Raw genomic sequence first — 16,824 nt, forward strand, 5'->3', positions numbered from 1 at the left:
CCACGGCCAGCTCGAGACTCGCAGATAGACGATCAGATTATATCCAATGCGGAACGACTATGCTGCCCTGTGGAGAATGGACAACAAGGGCTGGAAACCCACGGGCCCAGATCAAGAGCCTTCCAAACTGCGGCGCAAAATAGGGCGATTGAATAAAAAAGCGAATGTACGCGTCGTCCGTGGAATTGCTTCAGCGGAACGATCGCAATAATGGACCCAAGTGCACAGAGCGAAATGAAAAGAAAAAACGAACGAATGTCGAGAAGGTCGGAGGGGAATGTCTCAAAGATGGGAGCGAAAAGGGCAGGAAATAGTCCTTGATCAGAAGATTCTCGCCTGCTGATCCCGCTTGTCGGCGCAAATTTAGAAGCACTTGCAGGGTCGTATTCGTGACTAGGATGTCCGGGCAGGATTGCGGGGAGGGGCGCAGGGGAACCAGAGAAAAATAACCCCAGAACAATCAAGAACAACCACATCAATTGCCATTAGAAGGCTTAATATTTATTCTATATATACAGGGGGTTCGCGTTTGACAGGTGTCAGCCCTCTCTCCGCTGGCCGTTTCTTCTCTGCAGGCTTCAGGAGTTGTGGCTCCGTCGACTGCAGTAGTGCTCCGTAAAGCTGTTTGCGAAGGCGAAGCACAGCGTGACAGTTTGAGACAAAAGCCCCTCGGCTCAGGAGCGTGGCCATCCAGTGCCACCAGACGCTGTGGGCCAGCTCGGCGAGAGCAGTAAAAGAAAAAAACTTTTCACCCTTGGGGAAGCTTGGGGAGACTGAAGAAGTTTGGAAAGGTCGTCCGGCATTCGGGCGTCTCGCCGAAATCGTGTATCAGTGCTTCCAGAACGCTTCTTCATCACAAAACTGGCTGTGACAGTCTGCCATACCGCTGCCGGAGTGCATGTAATGTATGATATGCATGATACGCTTGATACGTGGACATACCCTCACGGCCTCTCTTCACAACCTATGGGCGCGTTGAAGCGCTCTATCTACGGCTTTAGGCTGTATTTGGCAATGTCAGCTGCCCTTCACCCGAAAGCGGACAGTCTCAGGCCAAAATGAGACTCTGTTGTCTCGTCCCGATCGAATCTCCACCAATCGTGATGCCAAGGCTCAAGATCGCAGCGGTGGTGGCGTTCCCTAGGGCGCTGTCGCTGTTTGGTTCGTGAACCACGTCTCGCTTAAGGTCGCCGAAGTCTTGGCCCTGCGCCTTGACAGACATTGCATCATAAGGAGGCGAAGCTAACGAGGAGGCGAAGCTAACGAAGAGGCGGGAGACTTTGTAGGTGCTGTGGGCGCTGTAAGATTTGCACGGCGAAAAAAAAGAACTAACGCGTTTCAAGATGGACAGGAGACAAGGACCTTGATACCCTGGAATTTTCGACCATCGTTGCGCTTTTAAGCATGCTAGAGGTGCCTTTGTTATCCCTTGCACCGATAACTGCGTCCAATAAAGTGTGGCCCGTGCATACCAATTAAATAAGGGTTATGCACGGGCGGTAAGTTGTTCTACTGCATTACTAGAGTCTTGAATAAAGCAATAAATATATTAAAATATTAGTATATTCTATATATAGACTCTTATTCTTTAATATTTAGGCCGACTAAAATGCTCCTTCTAATAAGGCCCTACTTTATTGAGCGATATTCGACAGAATCCGCAGCTAAACCGAGTTCTTGGCGCCCACTGAGGTCTCTTAAACTCCTTGCTCCTGCGAGATCTCTTTATAGTATTTACTGAAAGCTCGCATAGAGGCTTCCTGGCCGAAAGCTTCTTAAGCTGGCTCTTTCTTCCTGCCTACAAGCACGCCACGCAAGCCACTGACTTCTCGTTTATCTTAACCGATTTGTATCCGTGATATAGACTGGGTACCAATGTTTGATATTCGTGACCACGTGCACGGGCCACAATCTATTGGCACCCATCGGTGCAGGGGATAGACACCTTTCGTCATTCCTTCTATTGCGAGACCGCGATCGGCATATTCGGTTGAGGTACATTCTCCATGATTTGACCAAGTTCATCGTTTCCCTAGACGTCGCGAAAAGAGTCATTTTAGAAAAATTTGCGAGTGCCAGAGCCATCTCTGACACGTGCCGGCTACACAATCAAGATATCATGTTGGGGCGAAGTAAGCAAACCAAGATACACAACTTGGGCGAACCCCAGCACGAGTAATCTAAATATGCAGTTCTGCATATCCCATACAATCCTTTCACAGCTTGGCCTTTTTGCCGCTTTTTACGCCTGTAACCGATTCTTCCGATAGCAGAAAGTCGGGATACTTCCAATCTCCTCCAGTGTTCGTCCCTTGAGTATGCCACGCTCCTCCGTCAACTAGATAGGAACAGTAGTGTTAGTTCAGCAGCCTAAAGAAAGATAATAGAACACACATATTATACAATAATATCACTCACCAACAAGAATCTCACCATTCACATAATTCCCAGCATCTGAGAACAGATACACTGTCGCATCGGCAATCTCTTTAACCGTTCCGTATCTCCCTGACGGTACTTTCTTCATGTTCTGTTTTGCATTGTCTACTATGGAGAGCCTTGCCATACCCTCCGTGTCCGCAATTGGGCCGGGAGAGATGACATTCGAAGTAATTCCTCGAGGCCCTTGTTCAATCGCCACAGCGTGTGCCATGGCATCTACACCTGCTTTTGCGACGGAGACATGGCTCTGCATGGGTGTACCGGTGTAATGTAATGTTGCGCTGACGAAGATGATCCTGCCTCCAGTGCCTTTCGGTGGTGCTAAGGGCAGTTGGTTAGTATAATCGTACTCGTTCGAATTGAAGGGCGCTACTCACGGGTCTTCCCATCTGTCTTGTGCTTAGCCGCAGACTCGAGCAGATACGGCATCGTTGCTTTAATAGTATTCCACGAGCCCAAAACATCAATATCCATAACTGACTTGAAGGCATTAGACGATATCTGGTTCATTGGTGCCAGGAAGTTTCCAGCAGCGCCAGCACTGTAGAACATCAGCATTCACCTTCGAACATCTCATCCCTTTACCAACGAGGCCTCAACATTAACGCCTCCCAGCCCAACTCTTTACTCACACCAATCAACCTCCGGCAAGACGGCCAAAACGAAAACACCTGTTCGCAGGACAAAATGAAGCCTACTCACATGACAAAATCAATCGTACCAAGCTCTTTCACACACTTATCGGCCGCCTCGTGCAGCGCTTCCGGTTTCCTCACATCGACGTCTCCAAATCCTAACACCTTAGCTCCCTTCCTCGCGGTAGCGATATCCTTCGCCATATTCTCCGTCTTCTCGACATTGCGACCTATGATGCAGGCATTGGCACCTAGGTGAACCATAGCACGGACTTGGGCTGAACAGATTGTGCCTGCGCCACCAGTGCAGAAGACAACTTTATTATCTGATGGGGAGCGATGGCGCCATCAGCACAGGCAATACAAGTACACATCACAGGACGAAATAGACAGGAGAGGTGGCAATGCTAGCCAGATCTCGTGTCGGGATGGAGAGCATACCAAAGATGCCATCCTTCCACACTTCGCTCAGATATTCGTTCTTGGGAAGAGGCATTGTTCTCGGCGTGCGCCACGGTTCGTTTCCTGCAGACTGTCGCAACGCAGCACTGGATATAGCGGAAAAGTGAGTGGTTCTACAGGAATAGAGGTCGTGTAGAGCAGCTCACGCCTTGAAATAGCTACGGCCGAAGCTGACGGGTACCGGGAAGACGGTGTCGCCCAAAGCAGAAAACCTCGCGGCAGGCATTGACTTGCCGAGGTTGCAGTAGGTGATTAGTCGAGCATCTCGAGAAGCTCCAACGAGAGCATTAAGACGCTGCAGAACCCGTGAAGTTGCCATAGTAAAAAGTATTATAAGCCTGCATTGACACTTGATCAATCTTGAAGTGTGTAGGTGAGAAAATAACCCGGCGGAGCAGAGATGCGTAATTGGCGCAGCGTTACACTTCTGAAATTTACGGTCAGCCATAATGCCAAGACGCTTGTTTCAACGCTAAAATGATTATAGCTAGCCGCTTCCATCCCTGCACCCACCTAATTAGATTGCTACCCTCCGACGACTCTCACCCGCACGTGGTGCATCCCTATGAACCTGTAGTGGCATGGAGCGAATTTGCGTTAGGAAGAAAAACAAAAGAACCAGCACGGCGGGCCAGCACGACAAGCAAAGTCCCACGATTATTAACACGGTAAGAACGATACATAAGGGAAAAAGAACACTCCCTGAAGGCATAAGAAGATACTCGAAAGAAATGGATGCAGCGCTGCCAGGCAGGCATACCCGGACTCTTTATAACAACCTTAAGTGAGTGTATTGGCACAGCTCCGAACAGGAATAGCACGACTCAACGGGCACAGACTTATGTGCCTGCGGACAAGCAACAGAAACCGGCAAGTATTTTCTTTTCCGATGTCATACCAAACACAAATGCCAGCGCAGACGGATACAAGAAGAGGCAATCTCTCCTGTCACTTAGGAGGAAAAGCACCGTCTAGCCCACACCGATAGGCCTCTGACATGAAAGTCGTTCGAGCAACAATCAAATTCGCCATAACCACAAGATGACTCGACACTGAGACGGGGACCCCAATAACCAACTGACAGCTGCAACTTCCAGTCCTACCCCGTCTCCTTCCCCGACTAACCCTCACTACGCACCCCCATGTCCCTAGCAAGTCTCGCTTCAATCTCCGAAAGTAGGACACTGAACACTTGAAAGATTGACACTAAGATAACCTGCCACCAACCCCATACGAGGCCTCTCTATCACAACCATAAATGATACTAGAGGAGGGGTTTTGAGGAGATTGGCGGAACCGAAAAGAAGTGAATTATGTAATCATAGCTTAACTGACTAACTAAGTTAACGTACCCTGCGGGCCAGTGGGCCATGCGGGCCAGTGGGCCACTTACTAAACCACCAACGCCAAATATTGCGAATTACTCAACCACGAATAATTATATTTGGTGTAGCTATCTACTAGCTAGTTGCCTGCCGTCTAGGGCACGTACGCGCCGTGTGTTCTGTTGAAGTACATACACTGCACTTGCGTGGTGCTCGCTGCGGTCGCTCGACCGCTGCCTCTGCTGCCCCCTCTGCTACCCCTATTTGGGCAGCTTGCGCACGAGATAACCCTTCTGCTCCTAATAAAACACCCCCCCTAGCTATATACGTGCGCGGCTGTGCCCTCTTCCTTTTCTGGCGTTGGTTTTCTGTACGTAGCTTCTCATTTTCACTTGCAAGCAGCACAGCGCTTAATATTGCTATTTCACACCCCTTAACAAGCTGGCTAAGGGCTTGTTCCGTTGGACTTGGTGGGGTATGCGTGCGCTGTTTAAGATAGCGTCTTAGCAAAGCCGTTTGCTGCTGTAGCTTAGTAATATTATGCGGTGTTTCAGCTACCTAGGATGGATTCAATTGCGGACAGCGTTGGGGTAATAGCGTCTGATATTCAGCGTGTAGCTGCGACAGCACGCGATTAGGGCTGTACGGAATAAGGCTAGTAGCTGCAAATCCTGCCTGTATATTATTTTAATGCAGCGCTGTTTGCCTAGCCTGCCTATATAGTGGCAGGAATTTGTGTTTATTAATATGGTTAACACCACGGCTTATAAGCTGTTCAACGCTGCGTCCGTAGGCCTGCTTTAGCGCCAAGAAACAGCCTATATTAAGCGGCTGCAGTAGATGCGACGAATGCGCCGGCATGTAGATAACGATAATCTTGCGATCTAGGCAAAACTGGTTAAATTTGAGGTTAATGTGGCTGCCGTGGCCGTCTAGCACAAGCAGCTGATGCGTGCCAACGGTACGATCCTTTATATGCTTATAGAATAGATTTAGCCAGGTTAGGCCAATCTCATTTATTATCTAGCCATTTTTACTAACGCTAATCGACCAGTTATGTGGAATAATATCGTTCTCGTACTAAGCAGCTTAGTGCATTACTACTTTAAAGATAACTAGCGGTGGAATTATACCCCCTATTGCATTAATGTATTTAACAATTATAACCCATTCTTAATTACCTAGCTATATTATTCTAGGCCGGCTAGCCCTATTAGTTCCAGTAACAACTCTTATAGTTGTAATAACGCCCATTTGGAAGCCAGTTTTATTAAAATTCCAGGTATCGTTATTAAGAATCCTATATTATATCTTTATATCTAAAACGCGTTTAAACCAGGCCTAAATAAGCACAGGATCTTCGCATTTAGCACGCTGATAGTTATACTTGCGATTCCATTTAGATTATATATCGTTATGGCGCTTAATAAAGTCGTATACCCATCGCTCACCAACTGGTTGTAAGCCGCGCTGGGTAGCTAAAAGACTAGCCATCTGCCGTACGGTAGAATTCCTAGATGGCATACCGCGTTAATCCATTGACAGAATCCACTGCTTAAGGGTCTCTTCTTGTGCTGGTGTAAGACGGCGATTTGGAGCAATAGAACCGCGTTATGGTGTAATACCTTTACGGCGTCGCTGAGCTGTAGATCGGGGCACGTCGTACGTGCTAGTGGCCTTTCGGAAACTTGTAAATTGGCCTTGCTTATGGGCATTAATAGATAGAAGAATTCTGCCCTCTTGAAAAAGGGGATTTTCTTGTTGTAGGGTAGCCATTGAGGTCGTAGTTGTATAACGCGTCGCGTCCTTTCGCGATTTTAATGGGGTGGCCCACTGGCCCGCATGNCCCACTGGCCCGCAGGGTACGTTAGTGCCTTTTATGCTTAGTCATCCGGGCGGAATAAATTCATTCGTCTATTCATCTGTCTTTGCTGCCATCACTGGCGGAGGAAATGATCGTTCTCAGCGAAACTTTCATGTGCGATAGATCTCCCACAAAGCATCATGGCTGAAGCCATTGCAGTCATCAGTTTCGTATCCGCTGTCTGCTCCCTGGCCGACTATGGAACAAGAGTTGTGAAGCGCTTGAACGAATTCAGGACCAACGTCCATAACCTTCCCCAAACATTTCTTCATATTAGCGACCAGCTACCCCTATTAACCGATACCGTGAATCGCATTCACCGGCAAGCAAAAGATGGTCATCCGAGCCCACAGACCGAGACGGTGCTACGCCCGGTGGTAGAAGGTATTCATGCACAATTGACACAGCTCGACTCTGTTCTTGTCAAGGTGTTGCCTTCTGCCAAAGCTTCAACGTGGGAGAAAGGCATCAAGGCAGTCAGAAGCTTAAAGGCCCAGAAAACTATTGACGACTTTGCTTCAGTCATCGATCGCTACATTTTAAACCTCACGGTCTACCAGACTACCCATAATGGTGATCTAATTAAAACTTTAATCAAGTTAATAGAACAGATGAACTCTCCGCGACTGCAGGACGTCCAAGTCGCGCCGCCGAGGAAGCCTTACTTCATGGTTCGCTATCAAACTGACGAGGATTTCATCGGTCGCGAAAAGATCGTGGAGGAAATTAGGCGACGATTCGGGAGGAAAAATCGAGTGGCTATAGCTGGGATAGGCGGTGTTGGGTACGCTTTCCAGGTTGCCGGATTGATTTTGACTATTCTATTAATACAAACTGCAGAAAGTCCCGTATTGCCATTGAATACTGTTATCAGTACAGAAGGGACAACCCAGACGCCCACGTATTCTGGGTGCACGGTGGTAACAAAGTCAGATTCGAAGCAGCTTATCAAGAGATGGCAAGGACGATGAAGATACCTGGCTTCGATGACCCGAAGATCAATACTCTCCAGCTAGTTTCCGATTGGCTGACTGATGAAGACAACGGTTCTTGGCTAATGGTGTTAGATAACGCCGATGACGCCGAGGTCTGGACCGAGCCTGCCATACAAGAGTCCTCCCAGCAAGACGGTCTCTACCGGTCAGCGCCTTTGATTGATTATATACCTCGAGGCTTACATTGCTTTGTGCTGATCACAACGAGGAACGGCCAGCTTGGGGAGACACTTGCAGAAGTTAAGAGGGAAAAACCAATCGATGTTCTACCACTTGTCCCGAAGGACGCGGAAAGTTTGCTGCGGAGGAAACTCTCAGAAAATGACGATATTAGCCAAGAGGATGCGAATGAGATTACGGAAGCTTTGGATTACCTCCCCCTTGCTATCACCCAGGCGGCGGCATATTTAGATCAGAACCGTATAACTGCCGCCGAATATCTTCATCTGTTCAGAGATGGTGAAGCAGATACCTCAGAACTCTTGGAGCAGGACATTTATGACGCAGGCCGCGACTATGAGATCCAAAACTCTATCTTCCGGACCTGGAAGATCTCCTTCGATCAGATTCTTAAGCAAGACCCACGCGCGGCCGAGGTGTTGTCTCTCATGGCCATGTTGGATCGACAGGCAATATCGGAAAATTTGTTGCGGAAAAATGAGGAGCGGAAGTTAAAGTTCAATGCCGCCATCCAGAAGTTGAAGGCCTTCTCATTAATCACAGAGGAAATAAAGCCATCAATCTTCAGCATGCATCGCCTCATCCAGCTTTCAACCCAAATGTGGCTAGAGCATCAGAATGAACTGTCGAGATGGCAAGAAGCAGCGTTATCTACGGTGGCTGAATGCTGCCCGCTTAATGGGAACTACGAGAACTGGATCTCGTTGGAGGCTATAAGCCCGCATCTTCAGGTTGTGCTGGATTACCAATTTAGTACAAAACCTTGTCAGCTACAGCGCGCGAAAATACTGTTCACATTAGGATGGTACAACTACGAGCAGGGTCGATATTCGAAAGCCTACCAGCTCTATTTGGAATCTCTGGTGCTTCGAGAGAGTAATCTTGGGCCGGAGCATTCCGACACACTGGACAGCATAAACAACCTGGCGTTGGTGCTATGGAGCCAAGGCAAGTACGGCGAGGCCGAGAAGATGCACCGACGAGTGTTGGGAGTAAGAGAGAAGGTGCTTGGGCTAGAACATTCCGGTACACTGAATTGCATAAACAACCTGGCGTTGGTGCTACGGAGCCAGGGCAGGTATGGCGAGGCCGAGAAGATGCACCGACGAGTGTTAGAGGTGAGGGAGAAGGTGCTTGGGCTAGAGCATTCCGATACACTAAACTGCATAAATAACCTAGCGTTAGTGCTACGGAGCCAGGGCAGGTACGACGAGGCTGAGAAGATGCACCGACGAGTGTTAGAGGTAAGGGGGAAGGTACTTGGCCCCGAGCATCCTAATACGCTAACCAGCGTAAACAACCTGGCGTTTGTGCTACGGAGCCAGGGAAATTACAACGAGGCCGAGGAGATACACCAACGAGCGTTGAAAGTAAGGGAGAAGGTGCTTGGCCCCGAGCATCCCGGTACGATGACTAGCATGAATAACCTAGCGGAGGTATTACGGAGCCAGGGAAATTACGGCGAGGCCGAGAAGATGCACCGACGAGCGTTGGAAGTGAGGGAGAAGGTGCTTGGCCCTGAGCATCCAGATACGTTATCGAGTGTATATGGCCTTGCCAACCTACATCAGTGCCGGAAACAATACGGTGATGCGTCTATCCTTTATCAAAGGGCCTGCTCAGGATATCAGAAGATACTTGGCTCTGACCATCCCGACACTCTAAAATGTTCAAAGGACTACCTTTCCATGCTGGGCTCTCTACTATAGGGCGGAATTTCAACAACTCAAATCATGCTTGTCCGACAAGAAGCAGCAGAAATCGGTGACCTAAAGTTCCTTAAGCCGATCGAGAATGCAGCCAGGGGTGTGGTTAGCTTGCTTCAAACTGCTGCACGGGAATTACGTATTGGTCATCAAGACATAAATATTGTGGTCAGAGATCAAGCTCAAACTTAATGATGCATATAGTAGTGACTGGACAGGGAGCGCGATAGGTGTGTCTCACCAGTATAATAGTGTTGGGGTGGGAATAATGGGAAGGCTCTGATTGGGAACAAGTATGGTGGGAAAAGCTTTGGGACAATTGAACACGTCTATGACGACCAGGCTGACGGACGAGCCATTCCTCATCGTCAAGCTCGTAGAACTGGGATCATTTACTTGAGATCGGAACGGCTTATATTAGCCACAAGGGCCTGTAATGATACTCAATGACGCTTCAATCCCTCGTTTGCTTGATTTCGTAATGGTGGGTTAATCCTAAGGCTCAATTCTGAGGCTGCTAGCCATAATCGGGCTAGCTGCTTCTATCCTCGCATCCACCTAATCAAATTGCTACGCTCCGGTCAGCATTTTAATACATCTACGCACGTAATAGCACTGAATTATCGTAACTCCTTATAAGTGCAGCAAGCCTCAGTCGAAATAGGATTTTGTCTGTCCGCGATCTTGTACATTCCTCAACTTTGAAATATGATTTCTGACGCTTTCCCAAAGTTGAACGTCGGGCAAGTTAATTCACTCACTTAATTTTAAGGCAGGATTTGCTTACTTGTTATCAAGGGCAACGATGACCTTCGATTACGCCATTAAAGAGGTATAGAAAGTCTACTTGATTTCAAATAACCGCCAAGATTTCAAAGCTAGTCAAGCTTAAGCCGATACTATATGTAATAATGTAAGTAAGCTTTGCAGAGTGTGGAAATGCATGAACGACTTGATTGTAAATGTAGCTCTAGAGGCTCTATATATATACACGAAGAGGGTAGAAATGATGGGGTAATAGATAGCTAAAACGGGAACGGTGATCTACAAGCAATATTGATCTGCAAGTCAATATATAAGGTGGCTGTCTTGGAGCCCTCCAGGTGACGATCTCGACACAGTGTCGGTAGTCGGTTACAAATAAAATGGTTCTTTTTTCTAAGGGTATAGAAAGTAAGAGACCTGTGATAGAGGCGGGTGGCTGAAGAATTATCAAAAGCTAAACTCGGGCATTGAAATACAGCCTGATGGGTAGCCTATAACAACTATGTCTCCACAAATCAGTGTGGGTAACAGTTAGCGTCGCTGGCAGCGTCGCTGATAGCTAGCTGCTGATGTAAGCAGTCAGTCAGCGTATAGAGTTATAACAGTCAGTCTACGATATATATACAGCGCGCTGACAGCTCGCTGCATAGGTGGTAAGAAAAGATAGATCTTGAAGCTTTTGGTAGAAGTTAAGGATATTCGGATATTCGGCTTAAATCCGGTTGGCCACTGACGCGCCAAGCACGGGAAACCTCTGGGATACTCATAGTACATAGTACTGTTTTCCCTAAAATCCCCGTCGCGTAGATGAACTTGTCCCCTCGCGATATTTACCTTTTTACCAACACGGGGCAATGCAACGCACCTTATATTTTACCTGCCGAGTAGTAGAGCTTCTTCCTCTGCTTCTTCCTCTGCTTCTTCCTCTGCTTCCTCCTTATTGCCTCTACAATCTACGCCTTAATTAAGCCACTCAGTAATCCGCAGGCGTCTTGGCTCTACTGCTTCCGTCCCCTCGCGGTTGAAGATACCCCGAGTCGGACGAGTCGAACGACTCTGCATTGCGCGAGCCTCTACCAATCGGCCGAGCCACCTAACCCAAATCCCTGCTACTGACGTCATTATCAAAACCTCCACAGGCGCGCTGAACGAATTTAACGATATTTAAATACTATATGGGGTAAACTGGGGTAGATTTGAAATTTGTCGGACGGACAAGTCACTCATAAGAACTCTGTCGATTGAAGCTGGCTCTAGAAGCTCTCTATATACATGAGGTCGGGGCAAAGACTGACGACGACGCTGACGACGATTCTGGAACTATTACTCAATCGCCACCAGGTCGATATTGCCACTCAGTCGGTGATAGGTAATGAATAGGTAATAGAAAGTAGATAGTAAGACATACGATGGCAAGAAACAGGTGTGAGTCATAAGGTGGTACTTGACAGTGACCTCAACGTTCGACAAAATTGGGCAACGTTAATATTTGTATATATAGAGGTGCTGCCAACAATCTATAATTTAACTTTATGACTATCAGATCTATACAATTTACCCGATTTGGATAAGCGCGCTGACAGCTGTGCAGTCAGCGTATACATATACCCAGCGAGCGGACAGCGAGCGATTCAATTAGTACAGTTAGTCAGCGAAGCTCGCTGTACGCTGACTGTTACCCACACTGCCACAAATAGCCGTGACAGCCGCTCGATGTTCGCGAGGGAACCAAAGAAGGTTCACGTTTCTTCCACTTATCCACTCATCCCTTACAAGTAGTTCGGACAAATGAACTGACTAAGGGAGTATACTCACGGCATGAGAATGAAGCCGAAAAGAACCCCTGTTTGTTTCAAGGCGTGATCCGTCTATCGAGAAAGAAAGAATACATAGATCTTCAAAGCCCTCGAGCCTCTACAGCGCGGCACCTGTGGCGGCGTCTCGGAGCCGTATCGTCTTGTCCTGTGAGGCCGACGCTACCTACTTGACGTCCGGCGAAAATGTAACGGCTCCGACTAAGCTAGTATGCCCTTTAAGCTTCTGCAGCGCGGCGCCTGTGGCGGCGCCCCAGAGCCGTACCGTCTTCTCGTCCAAGGCCGACGCCACCTGCTTACCGTCCGGTGAGAACATGATGGCTCTAATTAAGCGGTGTGCTCCTCGAGCCTTTGCAGCGCGGCGCGTATCGCGGCATCCTAGAGGCGCACTGTCTTGTCGACCGAGGCCAACGCTACCTGCTTGCCGTCCGGCGAGAATGTGACTGCCATGGCCGAGTTAGTATGCCCTTCGAGCCCTTGTAGCGCGGTGCCTGCGGCGGCGCCTCAGAGCCGTACTGTCCTGTCCTGTGAGGCCGACGCTATTTGCTTGACAATGCTTGCCTTCCGGCGAGAACGTGACGGCTTCAACCGAGTCGGTATGTCCTTCAAACCTTTGTAACGCGACGCCTGTGGCGGCGTCCCAAAGCCGTACCGTCTTGTCGTGCGAGGCCGACGCCACCTGCTTGCCGTCCGGCGGGAACGTGACGGCTCCGACCGGGTCGGTGTGCCCCTCGAGCGTCTGAAGAGGGGCACCCTAGACTTTTAAACTTGGGGTAACTGTGTAATCCATTTTGGTATGTAAGATATGAATTTCTTTCGGACTATGCTCTCATCTGGCGCGAAAACAATAGCGGAACAGTCTGTTTGCAAAGGCGCTGTTTCAATTACAAATCGATTTGCGAGGATAAAACGCGTAGCATCATGGAGGAAACTCGATACCTCCATGCTCTCACCCGGCTGTAAGAGTATCTTTAGTAGGCCGTTTTAACATTATGCTAGTGAAAACTTACTTCAAGGAGGCAGTGTGATTTATGAATCATTCGAATGCTTTCGGATATTAGCCCAGCCAAACTTATAGCCTCGAGCCAGTAACGGTAAGCATACTGGGCTTCCTTTGGTAGGCGATCCGAGATTGTTTAGGTGCTGACATCCCGTCGTAGGATTCCAGGATTTAGTAAATTGCAGATGTTTTACTTTAGCTTACCAGGGCTAGACATCAGTTAGATCCACCTTCTTGCTATTTTAAGATGCGTTCCATTTTCGTCTACCCAGAACGGACTTAAGGAATCTAGATCGCTACATCTCTCCTTGTCTACAAAGAAGTCGCGAAATAATAGGTGATACAGATAAAGCGGCCGGTGTGTCCTTTAGAATATCCAGGATGGCGTAGAGGTCCGCAAGTCCCCGCTCTATAGCCCCCTTAGGAAGATGAAGTAAGCTATAAAGTAAGCCAAGAAACAGCGGTAAGTATAGGACTATAATGTAGATTTTGTTGGGTTAGTGTTCTAGTGCTGAAGTAGATGTGATTCTGTCTAGTATCTTAGCTGGTCTCTTCGCCAGGGTTGTTTTGGATAATGCGAATAAGCGAGCATAAAATATCCTTTATCCAATAGAAAATGCATAAAATATCGCAATCGATAAGGATAAAAGTGCCCATGCGGAGCTTTTCTACCCCAACTGGTAAGACTCCTGGCAGAATTCGGCAGAATTTAGTAAACTTAGTAGAATTTGGCAGATATTGCAGATATTACAGATATTGTAGATATTGCGGATATTACGGATATTGCAGATATTACGGATATTACGAATACTGCCGATATTGCGTATATTGCGGATATTGTAGATATTGCAAATATTACAGTACCTTTCCCCCCTAACTATATAGCTAAATACTTAGAGAAAAATTACCTATTTCTCTTATAGTTCTTCTCTAATGCCAATTCTTTAAATACTTTATTTTCTTAAGAGTTTTAGAATCTATCTATATTCTCTCCTATAATACTATATAATATCCTCCTAAAAAGACTCTTTCTAGCTTATTACTCATTGCTATAATTAAGAGAATTTTAATTGCTATAAGCGAGAGCCGTGGCTAGCGCTTTCGTTGCTATTCTTAAGACCACTACTAAAGTATAGTTATTAAAATCTTATATAGTGTTACGGACGCTTTAAGTACAATGTTATAACTACTTAGGGAAGAGTTAGAAGAAGCTAGTTGGTTAATTTAAGCACAGTCTAGGATAGAGCCAATAGAACTATATAACGAGGAATAGTAACTAAGGTCATATAGGGTAATTTATATAATCTATAGGATCTATATAATCCGTAATAGAGTAGATAGAGTATACGTATATTATATATAAGAAGGATTTTATAGGAGTACGGTTATATATTTAAGGACCCTCGTTAGGAAAAAATTTACCAGCATTTTCGCAGCATTTGGCGGCATTTGGCGGCCAAATGCGCAATCCGCGCACTGCAACGTGTAGCGTATAGTATCAACTTAGGTGCGGCATACTGCCGCATTTAATAACGCGGTGCAGCATACTGCCGCATCCAATAACGCGATACAGTATACTGCCGCATCCAACAACGTAGTGCAGCATACTGCCGTATCTAGCAACGTGGTGCAAGCATACTACCGCATCTAACAACGCGGTATAGCATTCTGCCGTATCTAATAACGTGGTATAGCATTCTGCCGTATCTAATAACGTAGTATAGCATTCTGCCGCATCTAATAACGCGGTATAGCATTCTGCCGTATTTAATAACGCGGTATAATATACTGCTGTATCTAGTAATACAGTGTAAGTATACTGCTGCATTTAATAACGCGGTATAGTATACTGCCGCATTTAATAATGCGGTATAGCTAATTATGTATTTATAGCCACTTGGGCAAATAGTGCCTTTATTTTATTAAGCTCTTTTTATACTTAATATATAATTAATATATAATGCCCCCTTCGCGTATTTTATATATTTTACTTACTTTAAGTAATAAATAAGCATTACTCTTCCCACGTACTTAATAGTATTTACTTAGTCTACGCGGTTAGTAGTATTTACCTATTCCGCGTAATTAATATACTTTACTTAGTCTATATAGTTAGTACCCTTTACTTATTCTACGCAATTAGTACCCTTTACTTATTTTACGCAGTTAGTATTCTTTACTTATTTTATACGCCTGGCATATACTATATAAAGAATATATTTTAACCTAATAGTAGTATTGTAACGTGGCCCGCCTCCACGTTGCTATACGGCCAAAAAGACTGAGAGTGCTTGCGAACTTGTCGCAAGCGCGGCGGGACCTAATATATATACTCTTACAATTGCCCTCTCCTCTGCGCGCTCGTCCCCGAGCGCTCGCAGGGATTCCTCTGTGCGCCTATTTGGGCCTCCACAGGGATTAAACGCCAAGAGTATCACTATATTAGTTAGTCCCTAGTAATATAAGTAATCGGAATCTTCATTAACGCCTTATCGCATAAATACGCGTTAGACTATACTAGAGCGAAGTAACTAATAGGGATTGAACCTATAACACCTAGCCCCAGTAAGTTCGCAAGCACAATTGTAACGTGGCCCGCCTCCACGTCGCCATACGGCCAAAAAGACTAAGAGTGCTTGCGAACTTGTCGTAAGCGCGGCGGGACCTAATATATATACTCTTATAAGTATAATATAACCTTAATACGCCTAATAACGCCCTTTAGTTAACTTACTATTTTAAGTTTAATATTTATATAAGTCCTACCGCGATAGTAATACCGTACTATTAAACCCCTAATTATCTTTATTCTCGCCGTTATTTTTACTATTATTTTCTCTATTTATCTTACTGCCTTCTCTACTCTTATTCTCTTTATTATCGTTATTTTCCCTATTTATTCTACTGCCTTCTTTACTCTTATTCTCTTTATTAGCAAATTCTAGTATTACTAGTTTATCTCTACTTTATAGGTGGGCCTTTATATTCTCTAGTATAGTACTATCTATAATATCTATAACCTTAGACTTGCCGGTAAAAGTATACCGTAAGATACGGTAATTAATTCCTATTTCCTATTTATTATTACCTTAAATTTATTTAAGGCGCGCTTAGATAGCGTTAATATTATAATTATATAGTATTAAAATCGTCTTATTAGTATACTATAAGAAAGAGACCTTATATATAGTTTTGGGGTTTATTCTTTATAATAAATACACTAGTCTACTATTATCCTATTATATTATCTTTATTAGCCCGTATATAATAATTAAAATAGCGTAATATTATAATATAGGAAATAGTAGGAAAGTACTATAGTATATACATCGGGAAAATATTCGTAGGATAAGATTTAAGTAGACTTTGGTTTTCGCGTTTCGCGTAATTGATATATAATTTAACCAACTCGACACGCAATTGACCAACTTAACACGCAATTAACCAACTTAATATGCAATTTGACTAACTTAACACGCAGTTAACCTACTTAACATGCAATTTAACTAACTTAACACGCAGTTGACCTACTTAACATGCAATTTAACTAACTTAACACGTAGTTAACCTACTTAATATATAATTTAACTAACTTAACACGCAGTTAACCTACTTAATATGCAATTTAACTAACTT

At 45.7% G+C, this 16,824-nt stretch overlaps 3 protein-coding genes across 3 annotated transcripts; 1 reads left to right on the forward strand and 2 right to left on the reverse strand.

The window, feature by feature from the left end:
• Nucleotides 1–1,971: 1,971 nt before the first annotated feature.
• On the reverse strand, nucleotides 1,972–3,721 carry K441DRAFT_653487 (peroxisomal 2,4-dienoyl-CoA reductase-like protein SPS19). The gene is made up of 5 exons (XM_067647548.1): nucleotides 3,519–3,721; nucleotides 3,145–3,403; nucleotides 2,820–2,983; nucleotides 2,419–2,763; nucleotides 1,972–2,338 (listed from the first exon to the last, which is right to left on the reverse strand). Exons 1-5 carry the CDS (start codon nucleotides 3,571–3,573, stop codon nucleotides 2,217–2,219), a joined length of 945 nt encoding a protein of 314 aa, XP_067508559.1. The 5' UTR covers nucleotides 3,574–3,721; the 3' UTR covers nucleotides 1,972–2,216.
• A 3,147-nt stretch (nucleotides 3,722–6,868) lies between these two features.
• On the forward strand, nucleotides 6,869–9,612 carry K441DRAFT_540220 (TPR-like protein; the record flags this gene model as incomplete). Its single annotated transcript, XM_067642587.1, has 2 exons — nucleotides 6,869–7,512; nucleotides 7,569–9,612. The coding sequence occupies 2 exons, from the start codon at nucleotides 6,869–6,871 to the stop codon at nucleotides 9,610–9,612; spliced, it is 2,688 nt and encodes an 895-aa protein (XP_067508560.1).
• Nucleotides 9,613–12,297: 2,685 nt separating this feature from the next.
• On the reverse strand, nucleotides 12,298–13,393 carry K441DRAFT_733506 (WD40 repeat-like protein). The gene is given in 4 exon segments (XM_067654256.1): nucleotides 12,298–12,691; nucleotides 12,705–12,942; nucleotides 12,957–13,157; nucleotides 13,199–13,393. The coding sequence occupies 4 exon segments, from the start codon at nucleotides 13,226–13,228 to the stop codon at nucleotides 12,567–12,569; spliced, it is 594 nt and encodes a 197-aa protein (XP_067508561.1). The 5' UTR covers nucleotides 13,229–13,393; the 3' UTR covers nucleotides 12,298–12,566.
• Nucleotides 13,394–16,824: the final 3,431 nt, after the last annotated feature.

Source organism: Cenococcum geophilum (assembly GCF_001692895.1).
Source record: "Cenococcum geophilum 1.58 unplaced genomic scaffold K441scaffold_5, whole genome shotgun sequence".
Classification (NCBI taxonomy): Eukaryota; Fungi; Ascomycota; class Dothideomycetes; order Gloniales; family Gloniaceae; genus Cenococcum; species Cenococcum geophilum.

Bases quoted from the DNA above. Each gene is read 5' to 3' on its own strand.
- K441DRAFT_653487 (XM_067647548.1), bottom strand. From the start codon at position 3,573: ATGCCTCTTCCCAAGAACGAATATCTGAGCGAAGTGTGGAAGGATGGC. The intron at 3,404-3,518 runs GTATGCTCTCCA...GCTCCCCATCAG, and splicing joins GTGGAAGGATGGCATCTTTG to ATAATAAAGTTGTCTTCTGC. The intron at 2,339-2,418 runs GTGAGTGATATT...GTTCCTATCTAG, and splicing joins GAATGGTGAGATTCTTGTTG to TTGACGGAGGAGCGTGGCAT.
- K441DRAFT_733506 (XM_067654256.1), bottom strand. From the start codon at position 13,228: ATGATTCATAAATCACACTGCCTCCTTGAA. The intron at 13,158-13,198 runs GTAAGTTTTCAC...GGCCTACTAAAG, and splicing joins AATCACACTGCCTCCTTGAA to ATACTCTTACAGCCGGGTGA.